The sequence below is a fragment of the Liolophura sinensis genome, chromosome 1 (genome assembly GCF_032854445.1).
Source record: "Liolophura sinensis isolate JHLJ2023 chromosome 1, CUHK_Ljap_v2, whole genome shotgun sequence".
Classification (NCBI taxonomy): domain Eukaryota; kingdom Metazoa; phylum Mollusca; class Polyplacophora; order Chitonida; family Chitonidae; genus Liolophura; species Liolophura sinensis.
Genome location: NC_088295.1, coordinates 26,924,453 through 26,952,170, shown reverse-complemented (window position 1 = coordinate 26,952,170; position 27,718 = coordinate 26,924,453). Strand labels below are relative to the sequence as shown.

Here is a 27,718-nt window from a genome sequence, read left to right as displayed (position 1 = left end):
GGCAAATATCTGTCGATTTCTTTGTCTTGAGTCTAAAATGAGGAAATTAATCAGGGCAGTGTTAATTGTAAAATTGTGATAACGAACGACAACGATAATTAAATGCAGTACACCTACAACATTAAGGAAAAGCACACAGCAAAAGCCGATACATGACACCTCTCCGACCCAAAACGTCTTTTGCGACATTACAATGTCACTAATTATCTTTGCGACATTACAATACCACTAATTATTTTTGGGACATTAAAAAACCACTAATTATTTTGCGACATTACAATATCACTAATTATTTTTTCCGCATTACAATAAATTTCATTTTTTTTTGCGACATTATAATTCCAAAAATTATTCCTAAGCGCCATTTCTCTCGTCATTTGCACAGCTACACAACTACACAACTACACAACTTTGGACAGCTACTTACCGATCCAGTGGTCAAATATCAGCCCAATTGTTTTAAATGGAGACAGTTTGATGATCGATAGGAGGAGTTCCGTTGGTACAGTTGAGACCAAAACAGTGGGTAGGGCGTATCTTCCCCGAGAAGCACAGTCTCTTAAACTGACTGAAATGTGGGGTATGTTCTGTATTTGGGCAATTCTATCAACCAAGCGTGTTTGACTACACTTCAAAATTGATATGATCGCACCTACGCCGTCGGGAAGAAGGTCGTCAACTGAGAACATGCAAGGGGGGTAAAACACAACCAAAAGAATATACGAAAAATAAATGCAAACAATAATAGCTAGAATACTGAACAGCTGTTTACGTACTGTTGAATTGTATTGGTGCGTTACTAAATACTAGGTATGTATCAATCCGAGTTTGCTCTGACTTCAGGTTTGGCAAAATTAGGATGACCCCAAACCAACGTCAGAGCGTTCATTCAAAAACCTGATGTTTTTTGTCACGGTGTTTGAGACAAAAATTGCCCATCAAATAAGTCTCCAGGGGCCTTAAGACTGAAGACAGTTGCCTTTTAGGCATCTTCATCAGGTTTTTAAATTGATGCGAGTAGATTTAACACAAATGGACCAAACAAAATTCTGCCAAATCTAACATCAGAGCAATCTCAAAATAGTGATGTATGTACAGCGCGGTGCAATGACCCAGGAGTCTGCCACCAATGCGGTCGCTGGGAGATCAGGTCCAGCTCATTCTGGCTTCCTCTCGGCTTAACATCATTTCAACTTTACCGCTAAACGCAAGTTTCTTCAGCAATGGCACAGCCCTTCACTAGGGTCGTTGCGGCCTGAAGGAAGCCTGAATGTTTCAAAAGGAATGGACTCCATTGCGGAAGTCATGTATTTTCTGTACATATAAGCATCTCGTCTGTCCCAAAACAAAGCAAAGCTATTGGCCACAACTTATTTTTAATAAACTTTACTGTTTTTAGCTTCGATGGGATACAATTTGAAACGTGCATGAGTCGCAGCACGTGACTACATATGGGTTATTTTCCTGCATATTTCTGGAACTCAAGCTGTTGTTGTGAAGATATAGGCTACTAATTACATCTCGCTTAACTACTGCAGTCCTCCGATCGTTCTATAAAAAAGGAGGACAAAATTCATTTTTTAACTGAAATTGTATACGCAGTATACTCCTTTGTGTGTGAAACTGAAAATCAAATTGTTGCACATTCACCTATGATAGCTGACATGTTGGATAGATTAAAGATGGCTGAAATTTCAAAATAGACGAATGTCCATGATCACAAGGATATAGCTTGAGGATCAGAACTTTTACATTTATCAATCTCACACTAGATATGATGAGTGAGTGAGTGAGTGATTGAGGTTTAACGTCCTACTTAACAATTTTTCAGTCATATGACGATGAAGGAGTCCTTAGGGAGCATGTACGTGTAATGTGCCTCCGTGTTGCAGGACGGATTTCCACCGCACTTTTATCTAGTGCTGCTTCATTGAGACGACTTACCGAAGGCAAGTAAGCCAACCAGTCGATATAGATAAGATATAGTAAGTATAGCTTGTGTCATAAATGATTTATGAAAGTGAGACTTTATGCAGTCTCTGGGTAATTTAAAAAACGCATTACTTGATGAACGGTTTTATAATGCAGGCAAAAAAAAGACTTTTCATAATTACCTGTCCAGTACTTTGACAGCCCTTGTGTTAAGTCCACTCGCATCCATGACAGTTCAATGGAAGCGTTCTTGTCTGGTTTAAGTTCACTGACAGTTCTTTGTACTAATCTGTGCGAGTCATCAGGGACAGTCCCGTTGCTAAAAAGAATACCTGTAAAATCAATTAGTGTGACCATTTACAAGCCACTGACAAGACCCACGGTGCCCTAATTCCAACCAGGGGCTTTAAATTTTGTCACACGGTCACCAGTGATCTGGTGAGTTTAATGTTAGGGTTTGAATTTGGATTCTTGCATTCTCATATTAAGAGTCATAACTGTCTCCTGTATAGTTTTAACATGTTCTTGCCACGATATGATGTTAACTGCTGTTAAACCTGATTCATTCAATCATCCATTGTACGAGGTTATTCTCCTAAAACGGTTTTAGTTGTTGGGCTTGGGTTTACGTCGCCATAATATGAGCGATAGCAGAAACGAAGATATGATAGAATTTGTATGGATATCTGACATTAGGAGACTTTTAAATGCGTAGTCCTGGGCTACAGGGTAATATGCAAGAGACTATTGTTACGACCCAAACTGTCTGCATTATAAAGAGATGGCTTGTTCGAAATACACGACAGTTTAGTCGCACAAAAAAGTAACCAAAACCAGCAGATTTTATTTTACAACAATTTATTAAGGTTAACAAGAACAGATAACAAGACTTTTACAAATACTAAAGTACTTACGTTTAACAAGAAAGGATAGCAGTATCTATACAAATACTAAAGTTCTTACCTGTACAAACGGTGTCAAGTCCAAACGGACGCATATATTCCACAATGCTTAAAAATTGCACAGAGGCAATATTCATAAGAGGGAAAACCCACAGTATAACTGAGTGTATGACGAAATATACACAAAATTCCACAGATAGGGTCCGTGTACTATAATAAGCACTGCGTACACAAGAGCACAAATTAAATATACAAGTTCAGACTGAACAGGTGCTCCGTGGAGATAGGGTATAACAAAGCCAGAGGCTATAAAGACACCAAAATTCAGCACAAAAGGCCTACTAAAGTAACACACAGCGAAAGCATCCTTTCTCCTCCTTGACCTGCTTTCATACGTCTTATATAGACTGGTGGAATTTTCTAAGAAAACTCCTGAACACTTGTTGTAGACAAACAGGCCCCGAACTGAGCGTATTCTGGAACATTCCAAGGCAGAGGCAGACAGCAGGTCCTGAACTCAGCATATGTAAACAGTGGCAAGCTAAATTTAGAAGCTGGCAGCAGTTGTGCACATAACACTATGAGTCGGGACGCTGTCACAAAGCCAGTAGCAACATATATATATAATGTTGCCTCACTGGATCGCCATGTTAAAGACACCGGAAACACCGGAAATGATATCCTCACATTATACGGAAAACGGATATTTTTTTTGTATCCAATGTTTTACTATATGTTCTCTGGTCAATCATCTTCACGTCAAACACATCACGCGAGATTAACTTTGTTCAACAAATATCATTATTCAACAAATATGAAACATGAAAACATAGCCTGTCTTCAAAACTCTATTTTGGCATTCAGCAATAATTGATGCACAGCATGATGATTAAGTGCATTTTTCTGTTTACAAAAGTATCGTTTCTCTGTATTTTTTCTTACACAGTAAATAAATATATTGTACACGGACTGTGTGTACTTATCGTTTATGCGTGGCTACACCAGACTTCAATGCGCATTTGTTATCACATGAATCAAACGTTCTTAGCTTATGCAGATTGGGTGTTTTCGATTTAAAACATTCTTCTGATAGGCATAAATAACACGAAGAGGCAAGAGTTGTAAGAAAAATTTAAAAAAAAGGAAATAAATAAAAAAAAAAAAAAATAGAGAGAGAGAAACCCTAAATCCAGCGGGAGTGATTATGCCTTCTGTTTGGCTACTTGTTAAAACGCGATGTACAAAAATGTTCGCAATATTGTGTGGGCTTGCGTATTTGATTAACAGTTTTCCAAATAAAGATTTTTAATGTTGAATAAAGCGACCACAATTTTATAAGATTTGCTTGTTCAGTCTCGTTGGTAATAAATATCCAATGTACACTCGAGGGCACCACAAAAAGCAAAATAATTTTATGTTGTATACGTTTAAAATGGTACAATATTGGAACAAATAGAATAATTATTAATGTTCTTTTTCATACCCACAGAATTTTATAGGTCTACAGAAGAAATCCGAAATATTGCTCAACACTTTGTTCAAGACGACAAGTGTTATGCAGTAACGAAAATTGAGTGGCGTCGTAAACCTTCAACCTTTGGCAAGTTATTGACGCATTTTCCCACTTCTAACGTACAAATATTCCGACAATATGGGTGAGAAGTATTATTAAATCTGCATTAGATTGCACAAGCGGCCACACGAGTGTCGCCGATCGCGTATTATCACAAAGGTCTCACGATTAGACGAATCTACAAATTCTCTGTCCAAAGCCGGATTTGAACCCACCAGACCAGACATAAGAAGCCACTAGGCCACGATTCACTAAATCGCTAAAAATCTAAGACACAGATTATATTCACGTTCCAACCTCCCAGGACTTAATTTATTTACGAATAAAAACTACACATACCGACTCTGACCGAGGTTTCTTCATTTGTTGATGCAGCCATCCACACTGATTGTATTAGCACAGCTGTAACAGGACAGAACTTGACCATTGTCCAGTATTTGTCCAGCATATTACTCCAAAGAGAACCTCCGTAGTCTACGAGCTCGTTTATTGGGAACTACATCTGAAACAACCTGATACAACAATGGGTGTGATTTAACATATCATCATAGCCTTCGATGCCCCATCGATCCATGTTTGAATGCACACTTTCCTTTTTTGGAGTGAAACCTGCCTGCATAAATGACTGCCCTTTCCAGCCCGAGGGCGCAGTGTCGATTTAAACAGGAGAGTAAAGTGAATGTCAAACAGTCGGTTTATAGGCGGTTAAATATTTGCTAAGGCGCATGATATGTCAAAGTATATGAACTGCACACAAGATGGTAACCACGAACACCAGTCTGATAACTGGAAGAGTTCAATTGTCCTGTTACATGTCACAAAGCTTACTTTCTGTGTATATATTTATTGATGAACTTGTAATAACAAAGTATTCTGATCGTCGACATGCGCGATTATATCTAATAACTTGATAATAACGTTTATTGGCTGTTTAACGCGAAATATAGTAAACAGTTTTTACAGCACAGAAGGGCAGTTAGTTGTTTGGTGCAGAAAACTGGAGTACCCGATGTAAACTACCGAGCAGTGAAAAGTTACTGACGACCTTTCAGATACGTAACGTAAAGACTTGCACGCCATATTGGAGGGTGACATATTGTCTTCAACAAACGTACGACCGCGCAAAGCCGGTGACCAAATGCTGTCCGATTTAATGAGTTCTTCGCACATGGCATTTTCACTGATTTAAACAGCACATTAGGCCCCGTTAGGAACAATTAGAGTGGGGGAAATCTATATAAGTCATAGATGTTAAAAATTGGACTGCTATAGATCTATGCTTATTCTTACAAGTGCTCGGGCTTCATTTGTTCATGTGAATATGCTGGAGGAAAAGTGTCAAAAAAGTACAATGGAAAAAGTCCAAAAATGACTGGTCAAAGCAAAATTTCAAAATAATTGGATGTTCGATAATTAATTACAGTGCAGGCTATAACGTACACAGAGAGGAAAATGTTGGTCAGACATTGACAAATGAAAAACAAAAAAACAAAACAATAACAACATTATACAATGTTTACAGACGGGGTTCGCAACAATGGTATTCATGTTTAACTTTACGATTTTTTGTAAGAGAGTATTGATATACTAGTCACAGTATAAAGTTCACAGTTCACAATAGATTCTCCATGCACTAAAAGCAAAACGAAAATATAGCTAAAAATAACAGCGATTAAATTTATAGAGACACAAATAATTAGAGCCACCATGTTCGGGTAGTTGGACCTGATGTCTTCAGGGTCTTGAAATATGTGTTGCCTTCAGCATTTTCATTATTTTGCTTTCCGCGTCTACAAGACAGTGCAATGTAAATTTTGTCAGAGAATGACGTCAGGGGATTTCCCGGAATTTTGCTTACTGATTGGCTAAAGAGCCACCGGTCTCTTTACAGGTTCACGGTATGGATGCCCAGTGAGATGTACAAAGTTTATTTGTTTCTCTATCTTTGAAGCTTTGTAGTTTCTTAGCAAAAATCACCAAAAATTAGAGCTTGTTGCTATAGGGACTAGAGGAAATAGGCTTCCAGTCCCAGTACAACTGCGGTGATGCCATAAATAATCACGAATCGCACTAACTATTCATCCAAAATCCATCATTACTATTTAGGTCTCAGAAAGGTGTCAACGATTTCTATTGATTAAAGTAAAAGAAAGCTAAAATATGAAGTAAGGTTCATCTTACAGACAACTCAAAACAATACGTAAAAATACTTTCATTTATTTTTTCAGCTTTTTTTAAGACTGTTGAAAGGCATTCAAATATTTGACAACTATGGCGGGCTTTTTGAGCCTCTCTAACGGTATCTAGGAACTCTGATGTCAACATTTTTTTCCTGATGTTTACCAGAAGGAAGGAATTTTTGGTAACATTATTTCAGTAATCTTTATTCACTGGGTAAACAGAGTTATCCCAACATTCAGTGTCGTGATTACAGTTGAAAAACTTCATGTGATCTCAGAGTTCATAACCTCTGATAGTATGATCCATAAAGCCCACCTTATAATTCAAATGTTTCTTTTTACAAAAATCACAAAAAATAAATTAAAGTATTTTATGTATAGTTTTAAGTGATCTGTTTAGTGATGCCTACGTCGCTTTTAGTGGTGTTTTCCTTTAATGAAGACACAGCCATTGCCACAGTTTTGTATTCACAAAAAACTATTTCTGCGTATTTTCGGTCGCATGACAAGGTCTATATCTTGATCACAAACACACACAAGAATTGTCACTTATCCGACAATTTAGGCCGCAGAAGGCGCTGCATTTTCGGCCAGTGGAAAACATACTCTCTCTTTATGAGTTACGACGTTACAAAATTAAACCTTTAGCCTTTCTGTTAAGAGTCGCTGAGCGTATAAAGGAAATGACCTCCAAATATACGAGCCATCCATTCTTTCGTCTGTCGTAAAGTTCTTGAAAAGCACTACAAAACCTTTCACTTGTGGATAATGCAAGTCACCTATGCATTTTTTGTGACACTGCGAAGAACATTTCAAAACCTTTCGACTGCAGAATAGTAGAAGTCAGCTGTACGTGCTTTTTTCTTTTGTGACTTCAGCAAATGCGGACATTGTATGTCACCTAAGCTTTCTTATTTTCTGAACTGGGGAAGAATAGTTTAGAACCTTTCAAATTTCTGAATGAAGTATCATTCTACATCTCTCAAACAGACACTAATGAAACCATAAACCTTTAAAATGTCCAAATTACCAGTACACAGGCAATATAAATTTCAACGAAACACTTGATAAACGTCGATACGGGTACACTGTGGCACAATATGCAACAGCCATTTGCAGCAAATGAACTAACGCATTACCTATGGTTAAATTTATAAAACTGACAATGGATGAGTGATGTTGCTAGAATATTAACAGGTTAATTGCTTAACAAAATGATAATGTGCTTTGATAATTCTGGTTCAAACCACGATACGAAATTAAGTTTCATTCACGCCACATGTATTTTATGTCATTTATGCTGTTGATAATTTATTTTGATGGCGCCTCCATTCTAGCGAATCTAACTTTATTGAGGACTTTTGTTCACCCCACTTGTATTTTCGCATTATTGTGATTTACTTAACTCCATTGCTGATGTTGATGATTTATTTCGATGGCGCCTCTATTCTAACGAATCTAACTCTACTGAAAATCAGGTTTTACTCTGTTTTTAGTGTAGGAGACAATTGATGCTGTTATAGATATAACGCTATAATGATATTGTAATTTTTAATGCATTATGCTCTTTGTTTTTGTATAGCGTATTTAATTCCGTTTGACGTTCCATTAGCGACTATATAGTCACCAAACCATGTACTGTTGAAATTAGTCTGTTTGAGGGCTCGAAACATGGCTTCTGATTCATTGAAATTGTTTATCTGCAAGTGCCAATCATTGCATATGGGATCCATTTATGTCGCAACTCGGCCGCAGTCATATTTACTGTGGAGACTATATATGTGCTGTCGTGAACATTATGTGGACGATTCGTACACTGTGATTCAGCCTGTGTGTATGCTTAATACGTGTAATAAATCACACAGCATATTCTCATGTTTCGTTTTTCCTGCATGTATGAAGAACAATGGCCAGAAGATTAGGTGTCAATGAGCATTTCTTTTAATTTGTTTCTGTAAAATCAGTCACATTCGCTACCAAACTTGCATTTCCTCGGTGACAAAATCACCACAAGCTCTGCTCATTGATATGTTAGACGTCCATATTTTTGAAAAAAAATACTATTCAGGTAGAATACTTTTCCAATTCATAATGTTAAACTACAGAAGCTTGTTTTTTTTTTAAAGACAAATACTTCATTGCTTCAGATGACGTAAAAACTTTTGAAAACATGTGGCATTGAGAATATTTTAAATCTGTATGGTGGAGGAAGCCGCAGTGCCCTGGCTATACCACTGACCTTTGAAAATTACTGATGAATTTTCCCACGTGTGATGAACAGAGTTGGGCATCTTAACACTGAGCTCCCACTGTATGTCTAAATGCCCAAGAGGGCCTCCGTGGCTCAGTCGGTTTGCGCGCTAGCGCAGCGTAATGACCCAGAAGCCTCTCACCAATGCGGTCTCTGTGAGTTCAAGCCCAGCTCATGCTGGCTTCCTCTCCGGCCGTAAGTGGGAAGGTCTTCCAGCAACCTGCGGATGGTCGTGGGTTTCCGCTGGGCCCTGCCCGGTTTCCTCCCACCATAATGCTGGCCGCCGTCGCATTGGTGAAATATTCTTGAGTACGGCGTAAAACACCAATCAAATAAATAAATAAATAATTAAATGCCAAAACCTGATGTTGAAAAACCAGTTATAAACATATTAACACGTTTCTTGAAATCTCGACTTTGACTTTTATTTATTAAAATACCTTTGTGAGTTTACCAATGGAAAGCTGCCTGGAAAACTATATCATCAGATTACGGCAAATTTGACAATAACAACTGCTCTTTTGGGAACTGTTGTTTTTCATGTTTTTTTTTCTTAAACAAAATATAAGGGTGACTGATGAACTATTAACCCTGATTGATCCAGTGTTCAATTGTTTAGACGCATACTCCAATTTTTTGTTTTATTTACAAATGTGTATTCAAAAAGAATTTGAATTTATAACTACATCATCATTCAGCGACTTTCAGTGGCGAACGGGTACAAGTGATTCACCTTGACCACTTAACACACATAGTTTGTTTGGCAGCGTACAAGACAAGGATCTAAATTACAGCTGGTTTAAAAAAACAAATGTTCTTGATATTTATTATCGAATTAAATTAAAATGTTGCCAAACTACAGCCTGCAACATGGTTAAGATTTTCTATGAGCAGGAACCTGACTTGAATTGGGTACTTCTATATAAATAATTTTTTTACGAACACCCTTTGGGGACACTATTAAGAAAAGGCACATTAATACTTTAAATATAAAGCGTTAGACAGCAATCGAATAAATAAATGCTTTAAATATAATTCTCACAACCTAACAACATGCAACCAAACACAGCGTACCTAATGACATCTCTTTATTCTTTTACTTCTTCCCACGCTTTTCCTTTCTCAAAAGTGTCATATCTGCAGTCGCAATTTTTCACGTTTTACAGGCAAATATCGCAAAATCATAACTTAAAGTTTTCACGCACATACACAAAATACATATTTATGTTGTTTATATCAAATTTGTTTAATGGAGGTATGAAAACATTCGAGTTATTAGGTGAAAATAGGAAGACCACGAACATTGACAGATTTGAATTTATTGTGGCAAAGATAAGAGCTGTTAAAAGAATTAATCCTATTCCGTCTCGAAGCCATTCGCAGATTTAAGCGTTGTTTTTCACCTAACCGATCGCCATCATCATATCCGCTGTAACATACGATGACGGCCTTTAAAAAAACACCAATCTCATATACGGCGACATTGCCGCCGCTGCAAATAAATATGTAAACGTGTATCCATGCGAGATGTGCCCACTTTCAGGGGACATCACTCGTGATACTGTACAGACTGAATTACTTTGTTCCTAGGCCTTTCGTTCAGATATGAGTATGCATGTATTTTCTTACTTGTTTATCTATTTACTTATTTATTTTATTGGTATACAAATACACGAGATTATTTTATATATAACGAACGGGATTATGTTGATGGGTGGAGTAAACCAGGCGTCTAGAACCACTGCACTCCGCCAGATCACAATGGACTTGTTCCACAAAGGTATTATAGACTTCTGCTAACATTTCAAAAGCGACCTCATTTATTTATCTGTCCAAAAAATACTTACACTTGCTGATCACTTACACAACAACTGACATTTCCAGTTTTAGAGGTTTTAGAGTTCCCGAAGAAAATTGCATACCTTTGACAAGTAATTGACAAACTCTCCGACGTATATAATATTGAATATCGTATTGACAGAAAGGAACTAATCACCACTCCTTTTGGAACCTCCTAAACGAGCGCTGTAGACTACAGAGCAGTAAATCTGTTTGTAGGCTTAGTTTTAAATAACTAGATCCGTTGCCAAAACGGAGAGTTATAAAGAAATCTCTCTGTGGAATCGACCTCTGACAAAACATCACACATATCGTATATAGGGTAGTGTCATCGGTGTCATCGAGGGCTGGCCTCGATCACATGACTCATACGATTAGACAGCCTAACTTTACACTGCGCACATTTCTGTCACGACACGAAGAGCTGGGTGTAAGCATAGAGAATTTCCCTAATAGTCTTCTATGATGGACTTAAGGAAAAAATCCCAAAAGTTTGGAGTGACATGGCAGGGAAGAGATTCTTATGGATTTACTTCTGAAACATGTCTGGTTGGCCTGGTGTAAGTATAATGTGAGCGGGTGGGGTGTCATGTCTGGTGTCTTCGGCATGATGCTTAAGTGGCGGCATGGACTCGTCCTGCCACAAGAAGACACAATATAAGTGCACACACCTCATGACTCCTCGTCGTCACATCACTGAAAAATTGCTAAGTACGACGTTAAACCCCACGATTACATACATACTATTCATCGATTCATTTGTAAAGTATTGCACATGTTTTGACATTTACCTTCTGCTGACATGATACCTGGACACGTGCTTTGAGACAAATAATCAATACTTGTGGTCAGCCGATTAGTTATTTATCTGTCACGTTTCTTATCACGTTCCCTGTGCGTCAATGCCCGCTGATTTCTAGTGCCTATAGTGTGCTGCACAGGAGGCGTGCCAACATTTAGCATGTAGTCGATAGATGTGTACAATCCCGTGTGGTAACCTGCAGATGGAGCGTTCCAAAGTAAACATGGCTACCGGGTTGACATGTGAAGTATATATATATATATACTACCACGGCTGTACAATTACTAATAAAATAATTATCAACACGGTGATGCTTTATATGTACAAAGCCTATAATAAATTTATAATTAACGAGTGGAGATCGAATAAGAGTATTTATTTCATGTGATAAATATATGTATATATATGTATAACATCACCTTTAGGTATTATAAGTATTATTTAGGTTCATACACAAACAGAGTTATAAAAATAAAGCATGTACATTTATAGCAACAAAATCTACAAAGAAGCTAACTTTTGACATTAAAAACATTTGCCATAGCCTTTCTATGATAAAACGATCGCGTAAGCCATTGCAATGCATAAATCAAACGGTGTATGGTATGACTTAGGTGCAGGTATAGTACTTTTATACATAAATAATTACCAGCTATCTAAAAAAAGCCATAAGCATTTACGGCTACGTATCACATATACCTAACACGGACAGCAAATTCGGAAAATAAGTCGTAAAACAGAATGTGAAAAATGATGATATAACACTGAACAGATAACAAGGACAGTATTTATTTGTATCACCTGTCATAATAAGTAACACATAACTATATATAACACCTCAAAAACTGGGCGTATTATGCACGGACAAACACTGTGTAGCTTGTGCGAGATGCTAACATATGGCTATGGAAGCCGCATAGGGCCATCACCTGACGATGGAGCGGAGCGATGGCACGATTGCATGAAGCCATGTCACAGGAAGCGATGGTACCATGCCACCGTGCCATCGTGTCATCGCTTCGAGCCATCGTGGAACGATGGTACGATGGCACGATGATGGCCTTATCCGGCTTCCACATATGGCCGTTTTTATATATTTGTTCACCGTACAATGTAAAACAGAAGGACTGAATGTAGAATTGACAACCTTGACTTCATAACGCGTACAAAAGACCTAACATGCTAAAGTGTGAGTACTCCTGCAGCTCCATGAATAAAGTGCAGATTTTAACCAACATAACCAACTAGGCCATTGACATATAAGCCTCATAATGAAAACAACATAAACAAGAACAATAATATTTGGCGAGTATTATAAAATTCCACTATTAATATGAATTGTCACCGACATTTCATACAAATGTCTTACAAGGTGTGCAAAGAAGCTAACCTGTTGGTGGAAAACAACACGTATTGAAGAGTAACAGTGTGATATTTAACCCTTTCTCGATTTTCAACCTTCCATATAACGATGGAAATATTTCAATATTTGTAAACTGCATTGCTACAATAAGGGTCAATGAATGAGACAAAACTTTCAATAGTTGTAATAAACCTTCGTTATATAAAGAAAAGAATGTTAAAGCATAAAAAAAACAATTATATTTCAACAATCGCAGGTTTAAATGTGAACAATTCAGAGTGTGTAATACCCCAAGCTTTTAGAAATAGTTTGCTATATGATACCTAAATAGGCACATTTTCTGAATGTCAACCTTCAATAATGTAACGTAATAGTGTACATGTGCTTAATTCAATACTACAGTGCCGAGATAGAATGCCATCCAAATGAAACAAAAGAAAAATATTTTTATTCGGATTTTTAAAGCTTATTCGGATGTTAGCATTTTGTGTTACAGTTAAAGTTTTGTTGGTGGTTAATCTGGCTTAAAACATTCACATAATATTAAAATATTAAACAGCGAAAAAGGTATTTGGTTGATAACAAACACAAAGTGGAGTTTTCGCAAGATAACAGCAATTAAAAACTAGATAATGTTGAAATTTTGAGGACGGAAACTGGAAAAACATGCCACCGCGGGAGCGATGATGGGGGCATTACCAGCATATATACAGCAGTATTTGTTGTGTTGTCATACCGACATGGTGGCTCGTTCACTTCATACAGTGGAAGATGACTGAAGAAAGTATCTAAATGGTGTTGCTTGTAGATCAAAGGCCGGCCGATCAAAACATCAAATAATTATTGAAATCTACTGATTACTGAAATTATACACACGGAAGCAAAACGTTTACAAGTTGCTTTCTGCATTTGCTTTGCTGCTTGCTTATCCAGGTCATAAAGCGTAGTGGTTGAAGGTGGTGGATTGTGGCGGAGATTGTGTGATCTTACCACCATGCTTGGACAAGATATACTTTTCATAACAGCACTGTGAACAAACAAATGGTACATTTAAAAGCTTTAGTTCTATAAGGCCAGTTTAACAAAACTTGGCCTCGAATAAAATAATTACTCAGACATTGCACTTGCACAGACAAACAAGTAATGAGTTAAACGATTCATATCTAAAGTTAAGTGTTTTATATAAAAAGTCTTACTCAGTTCAACAAGTTACTCTTATTAATTTCCCTCTCTTGCAAAACTTCAACGTTCCTTTCTAGTAATCTTCGATGACTTTTAAACAGTACATACAAACGTTGACAGCTGGCTTTATTTTTAGAATGGTTGACAGTTCCACGTGGTATTCGGGATTGTCTCTACGTATAACATACATTCATTATGCTTAAATGACCCATAAAAGCTTTTATGAAATGCTCTATTTTAGCCTTGTGATTTACTGGTTTTGCAATTCGCGCACATTTGAAATTCGGTGGGTCTAGTAACGGATTTACCACCGTTCTTGTACTAGAAATTAAGTGTATATGCATTGTAAGTCTTGAGGATTACAGTTCTAAGAGATTTATTGTTGAGGCGATATTGACGTACTCTACGGCTAGAGAATGATGCTTATGCGTACTGAAAACGATCTAGTCAATAAGCGGCCTGGTACAGCACTCGATGGCACTTGTCTACAGAAGGTTATATGTTCATCGTCTTAGCCTTGATGACTCTGAGCGCTCGTGCCAGAAACAGCCAGATAGAACAGGCGATGAGAGCGAAGGCAACCCCAACCCAGCCCAGAGGAAGCGACCAGAGGACAGTGACCGTGCGGGCGGAGCAAAGGTCTTCTGGGATGTTTTCCAGAGCGTAGCACTCATATTTCTCATTGTTGTTCTTACTGTGGAAAATCCCTAGGCCGAACACCGAAAACACAGCTGGAATAAAAAGTGTGAAGAAACATGAACAACTGAGGCACAAATAATAGACTGTCACAGTGCAGTCAGTACTATGAAAAATCCCCAAATTCCTAAATAAAAAACATTAAAAAAATCAAGGTCTAAGGTCTAAGGTCTAATACAGAAATTCCCGTTTGTGTATTGTTCATTAAAAGGAATCATATGTTGCTTGTAATTCGTTTCACCTAACTTTGTTCACCCGGCGAATTGGTTGATTAGCACACTATACCAGCCTCTATAATAACGGCAACATGACAGAATGGATCCAGTGAGTCGCAGCACGCCCGCCTAAGCGACGATGTCGTTTAAGTACATTTTAACACTGGAACCTGGCACATGGACTTAATGTATAATGCTTCTCCATCGTAGATAAGGGTCGTTTCGATCGATAGCTAAGTTCAGGGCAGCCCCAGCCACTGTGATGAGTCGCCCATAACGTTCTATGTGAGGCAGGCGTCTTTCAGCGACTATGCTGAATTTGCAGCTAAAGGCCAGTTGACAAGCCTCTTACAGATACGTTCCTTAACCGTTGTACCTTACCACATACCCTTCTCTGTCTCTACCTCGAGTGTTAACAATGGGTGAAGTCGTGCGACATTTATTTACTTATTTATTTATTTATTTGGGTCCTCCGTGGCACAGCTGGTTAGCGCGCTGGCGCAGCGTAATGACCCAGGAGCCGCTCACCAATGCGGTCGCTGTGAGTTCAAGTCTTGCTCATGCTGGCTTCCTTTCCGGCCATAACTGGGAACGTCTGACAGCAACCCGCGGATGGTTGTGGGCTTCCCCCGGGCTCTACCAGGTTTCCACCCACCATAATGCTGGCCGCCGTCGTATACGTGAAATATTCTTGAGTACGGCGTAAAACACCAATCAAATAAATGAATAAATAATAAAGAATTGTGTATTCATTTGATTGGTGTTTTACGCCGTACCCAAAAATATTTGACTTATACGACGACGACCAGCCTTATGGAGGGCGGAATCCGGGCAGAGCCCGAGTGAATCCACGACCATCCGCAGCACTGTGCGTGTATGTGCATGTTGACGGTAACAGGGCTCAAATGAAGTCTTGCAGAAGCTTGCAAATGTGCGAGAAATGGGAACATGCTTTCTTGTTGTTTTGAGAACTCACGACCATAAGCAGGTTGCTGGCAGATCTTCCCACGCACGGCCGGAGAGGAACATGTAACATTGACTATGTTAACAAGCAGTGGATGTAACATGAATGCAAATGTCTGTGATAAAACCCAAAAGGCCGAAGCAGTTTACGCATGTATAACAATGACATAATACAAAATGCTAAATGGCAGGATGATGAGTAGAAAATATAAGCAAGCATTACGCTGAAAAGAAGAATTTCCAAAATCTGTGAAATTTTCTTCGCCTAATTTTACGCTTTCTGCACTTTATTATTGATTTGTGGATCATTTTATTTCGTTCACAATTGAACTTGCTGTTATCAAACTAGTTTAATAAATAAGAACAATAATATTAAAGCTACAATATTTCAAACATTCGACTAAGGTAAAAAACTGGTTTATCTGTAGTACTTAAAATCCATTAGGATTATGATAACCGTATAAACATAGGATAACTTTCCAAAGATATGATTCTAGAACTTAATCACTGTAACCAACAGGTAGAATAAAACCATATCTGAAATAAATCAACATTTTGTGATAGTGGCTCAATAGCTGTGCGTGAGTAGACGTCGGCATGTGTTTTGGATTAACTTACTTTGCACTGCGTTTAACCTTCACGTTAAACTGTCGTACTTGTTTTTATACTGTATGCTAATTATCCACAGGGACGGTATGCATTATCGATGAATAAATCCCACGGTTTTGTTGATCCATATAGAAACACCTTTGGACCAGGTTAATCTAGTTCTGTAACCTGGATAGTTCTGTAATCTAAATCTGTAACCTGGATAGTTCTGTCATCTAAATCTGTAGTTCTGTAATACCATTTATTCAATAATTCTTAAATGCCATTATGAAAGTGAAAATCGATTGAAGCGCTTCAAATATGACTTCGCCATGCCCATAATCCACAAAGCTGACTGCACACATATATCCTGGAAAAATCAAAACTCCACCAGAAACTACATGGAGACCTTACTGTGTAGACCTACCGATGACCATACACACGAACACCTCTGGGTAATGACACCAGTGTAGACGAATAGACACAGCTCACATACATACAGGATTGGGTACAGACACGAGTGTAGACGACCAGACAAATATTACCTGAGAGTACACAGTGGATCCCGTAACCATGCACACGGACACATGTCTCTGAGTACATACATGAGTGTAGACGATCAGACAAACCTTACCGGCAAGTACATAGAGAACTCCCATGACCATACACACGGACACCTGTCTCTGAGTACATACATGAGTGTAGACGATCAGACAAACCTTACCTCGACGTACAGAGTGAATTCCGTGACCATACACATGGACACCTGTCTCTGAGTACATGCATGAGTGTAGATGATCAGACAAACCTTACCTGCGAGTACATAAAGAACTCCCGTGACCATACAAACGGAAACTTGTCTCTGGGAGATGCCTATAGCTCCTATCACCAATGCGGCGAACAGGTCAACAAGAGAAACAATGAAGCACGAGGCGGCCGAGTTGTGCATACCTTGTACAAACAAATAAAACAAAGCGAAAATAGTTACCAAATGATGGAATATAGATCCAGGTTAGATTCACAATGTCACTGAACTTTGACTATTCTTGTTGTTATCAATCGTCAATAACACATACCTGTAACAAAAATAACACGATGAAACTATTCTTATATTTCACTTTCGTTAACAATAAAATCTTAGACTTGCATACGTAGGAAGACTCACAGTTCCATGTCCAAAACATTCTCTAGCTGTAATGTTTGACAGTGGTGATTGCTTGTCTCAGGCTCGATCAGTCGCTAAGAGAGTTCCACTGAATATTCACGCAGTAATGTGTTGGTGTTTTAAAACTTAACAGTGGTTTTTTTACTAATATTTTGCGCCATTTTCGTGTTGTCGCCGTTGCAATTATCTGCTCTTATACAGATCGTCTGTATCATGTGAAATATTTAGTACAATCAAGTAATCACAATTACACGTCCAATGTAACATCAGACAACTAGATTACTTTCAGGTATGATTACTTTCTGATATGAATAAGAGTTTATCCATAAGTTTTCGTCACATTAATATAATATTGGTCTATCTGCCCTTAATTAAGTAACTTAAATCTGCCACATAGCGGACGTTTTTGGAGAATTAGAACCAGAAACCTCAAGGAAATGCATTTGGTATTTTTAATAAAACTATGGTCTATTCCACAGTTTTAAAGCACATACGCTAGCTGTAACACTGTATAACTGGAGTTATGTCGGCTGTTTTGAGATCAATTCACCGCTATTCCAAGCAATTTTGCGCCCAATGAACTCGGTTTTAACGGCTGTTAATCGCTACGCCGCGTTCCCAAATGGATGTTATCTGAAGTTAATTATCTGTTTGAGGTGGAACAAGTATCACAACCTCAGGAGATTGCAAGCATAATGATGAAAACTAACAAACTGTGCAGGGAAATTATGACAAGTGGGTGTCTACCTGTGCTTTACATATATGAAATAGTTAGGTAAGGGAGATCTTGGCTACGGCGAGCAATGGGGATGGTGGCGTTGTAGTTGTTTGTATGTGTATATAAGAGGTGTTTCGAAAATTTGTCACATGACGAACGATTTATAATGTTCTCATAGGATTGTCCTAACCACTGTTTAGATTCGCCTAGATTCCGTTAATGATCCTGAACCATAGGCCTACATAGCAAATACCGTTCGCTTTCCTCCATATACTGGTAGCATCTTTCCCACTAGTGTTATCCTGTATATGATTGTGGATGTGGCATGTTTCACCACCAAACCGCAAATACTTACGTGCCAACCATTTCCCGTTTTCATCAAATTGTGTTGTTTCCTCGTTATATTCTGTCACAAAACCGAAGCACCGGGAATTCTTCCCGACGGCTTGAAGGGCTTCGTCTGTGGACATAAGGCACAGTTATTGTTCTAATTAATGACGAAATGACACAACTGTAATCCAGACACTGGTATTTATGTCAGTGCCAATATTTAAGTCAATGATTTCATTCGCAAAAATGTGTTCCTTAGATTTTAGTTAATTTATTTATTTATTCAATTGGTGTTTTAGGCCGTACTCAAGAATATTTCACAAATAGGACGAAGGCTAGCATTATGTTGGGAGAAAACCCACGATCATCAGCAGCTTGCTGGCGTTAGATTTTAACAGAGACGGACATACGCCTCAAACTCGTTTGTTGACCTTTCATCCAAATAAAGTTTATTACCTTTCATACTTTTTAACCTGATAAACCTTTGTCGTCTGAAAGAACGACACATCTAACATTCACTTAAAATGTACGTATGAAATGAGTGTATTGGCTGATAGGTTTACGTTTTCCGTTTTGCAAGAAACAATAGACTACCAATATGTAAAGAGATACCCATAGTGTACATGCACCCACGCTGCGTGGTTTTACTACGATGTCATGACTACCAAAACGATAGAGTGTGCAATGAAACGAAATGGAACAGATTATGTGGATATGTAAGCGGGTGGTCAGACTGATTAGTTACCAGGAGTGTCAAGAACCAAAACTGAGCACTGGAATACGGAGGTAATGGTAAATCAATAACGTGCCTGGAGGAGGCCTAAGTCGTACTAACCCGGGCTGTATATCCCTGATGCTGACCATCTGGCCAATCCACAATAACGTCCACATTACATCTCGGCTTATTCTCACACTTCCCACTTATCCCTGCTGAGAGACTTATATCTTAGATTGCGGCGAAGGCTAAGTGGTCTATATCTAACTTGTTAATATGGTACGTGATCCAGTCATACGAACAAATGACAGAGACTTACATTAAGGGGCATGTGTTACTAAAGTACAAATAGAGGCTAAATGCGTATATACATGTATGTCAGACATAAAAACACTGTCCAGAAAATAGTTTGATGTAGAAAATGGTTAGATTTTTGAAATAGCTGAGTAAAATGTATTTAAAAATTGGATTCTACAGTGACCTTTGCCAATCACTTTGTGACTTCACATCAGGTTTTTGCTATTTAATACACACATACTGACTGATATAGATCTATGAATACATGGACTGTGGGGACCTTGCAATAAACTATTTCACGGATGTGATGGATGTAAAAGCGTTTCACTCGGTTTGAAATATTACAAAAAGGGCCCATCTGTAATATGATCGAATTTCTGTTCAGAACCTGAGAAATAAATTGGCTCTTTCGTGTTTTGTTTTGAATGAAAACAAACATTTGACCATTTGATTTCAATATACTACTGGATGAAATTTAATACGTATCAGTCCTCATCTGGCACATTTCGCATGGCGGAAATAAAAGAATACAGATGTTTACAGCTTACGTACAAGTTATCGTACTGATACGTTTTTACCCACTTTGAATAAGTTATAAGTACTAATTCATCTCAACCCGTTAACTAGACACGAAAGATATATCGCAACACTGCTGGGTACAAAATAAATCAATGGTAAGTCCTCTCTATTTATCTGCTGATATTGATTTTTAGCTTATACTTCATATCTCTATTGACATATTAATTTCCACTTTCCCCCAGTAATACCGCTAACTATTAAACAATATTAACCAGAGTTCAATATATCTACCTAGAAGTGTTTGTAGTGAAACACAAATGTCAGAATCTTGGAAGAAAATTTTCTCATAGCTCACTTTTCCCTACAAAACAATTTCAAAGACAGACCGGTTTTAATAGACTCTATTTATACTTCTGCGCATGCGCACTGAATCTCTCTTAATATGTAATGGATTAACATATAATCGATGGAATCTGTTTGCTGCGAAATTTGCCCTAAAGTGAAGAGAAATGTCAATATTTTATTAATACTGTAGGTACATTTGGTGATTGGCTTTTCCCGTTTGTTTTCACTCAGCCCAAGGCCGAGGTAACTTTTGCATAATACAACGTGCGTCAGCATAACACCAATAACCCGCTGGGGTGTATGCTCACTGTGGATGTTGTGTCTGTCCGAACCACTTAATGGTCAACCAGTCTGGTGTTTTTGTCATGCCATAGGTTTCTGCCTACACGAATCAAAGAGTAGGTAGAAAATGTTTAACTGTCACCATATTAAAATAATCTCAAAAGGAATATTAAATGATAAACAGCAAAAACTGATAGGCGAAACTGATACATGTTAAAATAAAAACGGCTAGTTGACCACTCTAATAAACATGTCATATGTTTTCTATATAACACCAATGTTTTGAAGAAAACATTGAAATGATTTACTGAAAACGTCAGTTTATAAAAAGAATGCCAGCCTATGTTTTAACAAAATGTATGTGTGTATAGTTATACACGTAACTCTTATACACGTAACTCGTTTATGAACAAGACGTCTGGATTCAATTAAAAACAGCAAGGGGTTTGCACATCAGTGCATGTGTTTTTATAAATACATGTCATGTGTTGTGAATATGTGGAGTGTAGGTAAGTGTTACAGCTGAACAGGTCTCGTTGATGTTCTGGTTCTGAAAGTGGACTGGTTCTTTAACTGTACATACACATTAAAACCGATTTTACTTTAATTAGTTTTGTTGAGACAACACTAGATGCAAGGAATCACGTTTGTATCCACATATTTGCACGTGACTGCAATATCATCTTATTAGGGGAGGAAAGTCGACTTCGCCATTGTTGTGTCTCATTGTCTTCGTTATCCACAGAAACGAGTAACCGTAGACTATTCTACAGTGATAGCAAAAACAGGTAAGCCTCCATTCGAAGCAGATGTTCGACGTCACACGTTTCAAGGGAGTCTGCAGTTTCAGATCTGTTTGTCTGTTCATATGGCAAGGAAAATACATAGGTTTTCTTTAACATGTTTGTCAAACAATTTTTTTTATAGTGTGAGATATAACCTGTAGTGCTGTTTGTTAAGTTGTCAATGTTTTTGACCATGTCGTACTGATGTCTCAGGGTGGAGATCTTGCTTTAAAGTGCTACTTCAGTCTTCAGAGAAGATATGCGGAAATATTAAAATGATATGAAGGGTACCCTAGGAAACAGAGCTAACACCAGGGTTCAAAAAGACTTACGATGAATAACACTATTTAAAAACAAAATCTTTGGCAGTTTCCGTATAATTTTTTCTCATGTGATATGATATGATGTCACGATGAGTCAAGTAGATGTGACGTCGAGTAAGGCAGTTATGCTGGAATGACGTCATGCGCATTTGAAAGTGAAACGTCATTAGTTGCTATACGTCAGGGATGGGTGACACCAAGTGTTCTTGCATGACGTCACACCAGGCAAAATTGGAAACGACAGAAATACTCTTTTAATACATTGCTATTTTTAAAAATTTAGGAAAGCAATTCAGATTATCTCAATCCTTATCATTTAACCTTCCTTTCAAGACATTCAGGTCCTCACACTGTAGTACATGTAGCTCTTTAATTATTCTAATTAACGTAACTAGGATACCGTCATCACCCTGACAACTGTGTGTCAATCGCTAAAATGGAGTAACCATCAAGACAAACCATCATCATCATGACCCTGACACCTGTGTGGCATTGGTTAAAATGGAGTAGCCGTGAAGACAATTCATCATCATCATCACTCTGACCCCTGTGTCAATCGCTAGAATGGAGTAGCCATCAAGACAAACCATCATCCTCATCACCCTGACACCTGTGTGTCAATTTCCAGAACGTAATAGCCATCCATGGTCATCACAAAATGACAACTGTGTGCCAGTCGCTAGAATGGGGTAGCCATCAAGACAAATCATCACCATCTCCATGACAACTGAGTGTCAATCAGTAGAATGGAGTAGCCATCAAGAAAAATCACCTTCACCCTGACAACTGCGTGTCATTCGCCAGAGTGGAGTAGCCATAAAGACAAACCATCATCGTCATCATTCTGACAAATGTGTGTCACTCGCTAGAATGGAGCAGCCACTAAGACAAATCATCATCACCACCACCACCGTCGTCGTCGTCGTCATCATCATCAATCATCATTACCATCACGACGACCACCACCACCAGAACCATCATCATCATCATCATCATCATCATCACCACCACCACCACCACCACCACCACCACCACCACCACCACCACCACCACCACCACCACCACCACCATCATCATCATCATCATCATCATCATCATCACCACCACCACCACCACCACCACCACCACCACCACCACCATCATCACCACCACCACCACCACCACCACCACCACCACCACCACCACCACCACCACCACCACCACCACCGCCATCATCATCATCATCACCATCATCATCATCATTGTCTTCATCATCCTGACTGTGGCACACCATTGTAAGTAAGTTATAGTATGGATCATCATTTGTAATTCTTACAAATCTATGCATCGACACAGTCATTCGTATGTAAATCAAAGTGGACGTTTTGGGTCAATAATTGCAAGGCTCATTCCCAAAATGACGTTCAACACAAACCCCGAAGAACTAAGGAAGTATTTAAAGTACAAAATTAGGGAGGAATCATGGAAAAGGAAGCTGTCAGCAATTTTCAATGATACTGGAAAGACCCAAAACCAAAGAGCCAATGTAGGTACGTTACAGTGTGGATTGTCAGTGTCTGCCAGCACATTCCACATAAACGCCAAAATGTCTTAATCATGAGTGTTAGAGTGATTAGGCTCTTGCATATACAACCAATAGTTGCCACTCCCCACATGCATGTCACAAATGGTACTTCATAATTGTTCATAATTTATCCATCTGGGGGTGAGGTGGAGAGGGGGGGAAGGCTTCTTGACAAAGGTTCGTGATAAACTTTTAGTAAACCTACTTGTAGACTGATGTAGAGTTCTGTCATTGACTTTTGGGCGGCGTTCTGTTTACTCAGATGGGAGATCGTATTACTTAATAATATATCACTGATAATCATGCATCAAGCAACATATGTACAAAGCTGATCGTGTCTCGAGCATTGTGTGGAGCAAGCAGATCCTGATCAGGTAGATTCTGTTTCCAATCTCACAAAAGCCAGATCTGGTAGCCACTCCCTGTACTGCATGTTTTTTCAATAACAAGAAAAATATACCTTCAGCTCATCCACTGTACGACAAAGCAAACTAATATAACCTAAGTAGAGGAATTTCATTTTATCTCTTGTTGTATGAATCTCGGCACTACGGTTGGATATTAGGAAATTCTGTTTAAAAGGTATATGGAGACTGTAATGTGGGCTGTATTACTGTGCGAAGGTTGTTCTGGCCGCTTGTTGGCGCAGACATTGTAAAACAAATTGCTTCTGTCTGCTCTTTCAATCATTTATACACGTACAATGGATCAACAATTTTGATTGGTGGTAAGGAATGGCCACTCCAATCATAGAGGGATCATCAAACTGGTAAACGACAAGTTTCGCGATAGGCTAAAGTACGGCTGACCATTAATAAGATTGATCATGCACAAAACGGTTTGTGTACCAGGCAGATCATGTACAAAGCAGTTTGTGTACCAAGCAAATCATGTACAAAGCAGTTTGTGTACCAAGCAGATGATGTACAAAGCAGTTAGTGTACAAAGCAGATCATGTACCAAGCCGTAAGTTTACCAAGCAGTTTATTTGCAAACTAGATCATATATATAACCGCGTATGTTTCAATTAAAGCAGATAATGCACCAGTCAGATCGTGTATCAAAGATGTATAGAGCAATGAGGTAATGCAGTATTCTGATATTGTACCAAACATGTGCAGAGCATAAAATGCGCCAAACAGATCACGTAATGTGCAAAGCAGATAATGCACCAGATCACGTAATGCGCAAAGCATATAACCGGCAAAGCGCATAATGCATGAAGCACATGAGGTACCAACATTCACCAGCATAATGTTTCATACATTTGTGTTTGATGTTGTGTACCATGAGTTGTGTAGATGAACTTTTCTGGCAGATAAATGAACCATTCTTGCCCAGAAATGTGGACATCCTTAAATTTCATGTAGGAAAACTTGCTAATAAAAAAACTGCTATTTGTATCAAGTTGACCATTACGACTCAAAATAATGAAGGATTTACAGCGTAGAGAGTAACACCAAATCAGGAGTTACGGTCATCGGCGAAATATGGCCTCTGCTCAATTTAGGGATTTATTCTAACTGGTTATGCTTACTGCGTGTAAGTGTCTCAACCTGGAAAGCAATGCTCAACACCGATGATTATTGTTGCCAAGCAGAGGCTTAATCAGGGGTAATTAGATTGACCTCCACACGTCTGGCCTGTATGGACAGTTGTGTATATGTCCCACATCAGTTCCCATTTCACGTGTTTCCTGTAACTTTTGAATGCAGGTAAAGCAATGTGAACTATGACAAAACGTAAATGAAATAAATAGCTGCAACAACAGAACGACATGTGATAAAAGTCGTGTGTCTATGGCATTTCAACTCCTCTGAATTCCCAGCCAGCTTGACACATGCAATTCCACAGGAGAAGGTGATGATTTTGCTATCGACTAACACATACCCGGCCTCATCTTGCACATACCATTTCTGAGAAATATGACATATGAAATGGTTCAAACTTTTCAAACTGTCGGTTGTCAAAAAACGCCAATTGGTCATTGAACTGTCAATTGCTACATTTGGTACATTTCTATAAAACCCTTGAATTGAAAAAGGGTGTGGTTTGTAGTTGCAAAGATTTAAATCTAATTTACTAGGTAAATAAGGCTAGTCTATAGTTGGATGTTCTTAAGCAGTGTATACGATGACGATGAACTACCACTAGAAACTATCACCTTGTGAAGCGTCTTTACAATAATCACATATCTACAGCAGAAAGTTCCAAGCACTGGAGAGTTTTTTGTTCTTATCATTAAATAGGGAACACAGTCATATTGAACAAGCTTGTGTTGTACAAATCACTTACAAAATACACCCTTAGAGTGCAAACACAATCTCATATTTTCACTCCTAGGATTATACACGATAAATTTTAATGAAGTGCAGTGCTGTAATCGTCAAGAGAAGCTGCATTGAACCTGTGAAAAAATACATTTGTGTTAAATGATTGCAAAGTGTTAAAAACCATGAACATTAAATAGACACAAGGTTACAATGTTATATTCCACTAACGCACACGTTTAGAAAGGGAATTATATATTTGCTGTTTTTCTTGGTCTTGTAGGTTTCATAAATGTCAAAGGTTTTGCTTAACTGCATTGTTACTGGTATCTTCACGCCTCAGATATCACATTTTCCGGGGAAGACGCATGCATTATGTACTATATGCCCGTATGTGGACATCTAACAAGCAAAGTGTTCTGAGAAAGCGAATGTGTTAATATTTTACAAGATACTATCGATTTTGTGTCGGGAAGCATCGGTTCATAATCCCGAGTGCTAAATAAATTATTATCAGCCTGACAGGTAACGGACGTCAGAAATTCCTCCACATTTAATGTTGGAATGCAGGGAGACGAATCTTACCGGACAGAGAATTACAGATCTGCCAGACGCCAGTATACGTGTCGTACAAGAACTCTTTCTCCACCCATGCCGTAATCTCCGTATCGTTCACTGTGTTCGTCACTTTTTGCTTAGCTATGTAATAGCCATCACTCGACGATGGCTCGATTATTTGCCAGTGGTTAGTGTCGTTTAACTTCTGCAGTGCACTGTAGTCCCACTTGTAATCCTGCCATGCCGTTGTGGCCACCGCGATCACTGTGAAGATGGTTGCCAGGACCCCAAATATCACTGCATTCAGCACAACTATGTGAAGGGGTGAAATCGCCATTTTGTGCCCTTAGACGTCAGCACAACGCGGTGTATTGGCCGCCATAACCAGCTGTGCTTTTTGTTCTACGGTCTCGTCCAGCCTGTGGGTAACATCTTCAGCAGATGGCTGGCTTAAACACCTGTGAAATGGTCAAATTTCCAACACTTTCGGGCCAGATGATGACAAACTGACATGACTTCTCTCAGCAGGTCACTCGTACTGACCTTTGTAATTTACAGGTCGCACACTACTCACGCCTTCTATAGAATTTTAGAATAAAAGCTTGACAGAATCTATGGACGTTTAACGCACTGGGCCAGTGTAGACTGAAATGTATTGATTCAGGCATTTCCCTTGCAGCCCGCGCTGAGAAATACCGCCACCAATCAGCCTGTTTGCGTTGTCCTGGCAACCATATGTATATGGTTTGCCTTTGGTGTCCTTAAAGCTCGTAAAGGTTTGAGCTGGATCAATTGCTCACAGCTATTACTCTTTATGCTGTCTACAAAGTAGGATAGAAGGCTTAATCTTCACGAGGAATGAAGACGTCCCTAGTTTCCTTAGGGGGTAGTCTCCCTTGATGTCCAATGGTTGTAAACATCGTTCTGAATTACACTACGCACCTACTCAACTTTCGCTCAAAAATTGAAATTTTGGAATTTGAATTAATTTTTGGATTTGAAAGCCCACAGCTCTTGCTGAAGCAGTTCTTATTTAAACGTGGATATAAAACACAATAACACTGAAATACATAAAGAAACAATGTTGAAGTAAGGTTTGCCCTTTTGGCGACACATGGGTTGTTAAATTTTTAACTACGTTTTAGTAACTCGTTATGAAACGTATGTTGTAATATTTAATATACACAAATTATATAATTTGTAGACCGTCATGTGTTATTAACAATGATCACAATTCATAGAAAATTTTGGGTTTCTGATTGGTCAATCCGCCTTGGATAAGTATTCAGTGCTGGGCTTTTTCTCCACCAGCGAGAGGCCATTCGGTCATCGTGCTTTGTTAGCATGCTAAACACTAGGAC

The 27,718-nt window shown here is 38.5% G+C and overlaps 1 protein-coding gene across 1 annotated transcript; it reads right to left on the bottom strand.

Annotated features, from left to right (window-relative positions):
- Positions 1–11,899: 11,899 nt before the first annotated feature.
- LOC135481961 (uncharacterized) lies at positions 11,900–26,920 on the bottom strand. Its single transcript, XM_064761756.1, has 4 exons — positions 26,385–26,920; positions 18,725–18,829; positions 17,300–17,437; positions 11,900–14,755 (listed from the first exon to the last, which is right to left on the bottom strand). Exons 1-4 carry the CDS (start codon positions 26,692–26,694, stop codon positions 14,520–14,522), a joined length of 789 nt encoding a protein of 262 aa, XP_064617826.1. The 5' UTR covers positions 26,695–26,920; the 3' UTR covers positions 11,900–14,519.
- Between the last annotated feature and the right edge of the window lie 798 nt (positions 26,921–27,718).

Bases quoted from the DNA above. Each gene is read 5' to 3' on its own strand.
- LOC135481961 (XM_064761756.1), bottom strand. From the start codon at position 26,694: ATGGCGATTTCACCCCTTCACATAGTTGTGCTGAATGCAGTGATATTT. The intron at 18,830-26,384 runs GTAAGATTCGTC...TTATGTCCACAG, and splicing joins GATCTGTAATTCTCTGTCCG to ACGAAGCCCTTCAAGCCGTC. The intron at 14,756-17,299 runs GTAAGGTTTGTC...TTTTTATTCCAG, and splicing joins AGTTCTTTATGTACTCGCAG to CTGTGTTTTCGGTGTTCGGC.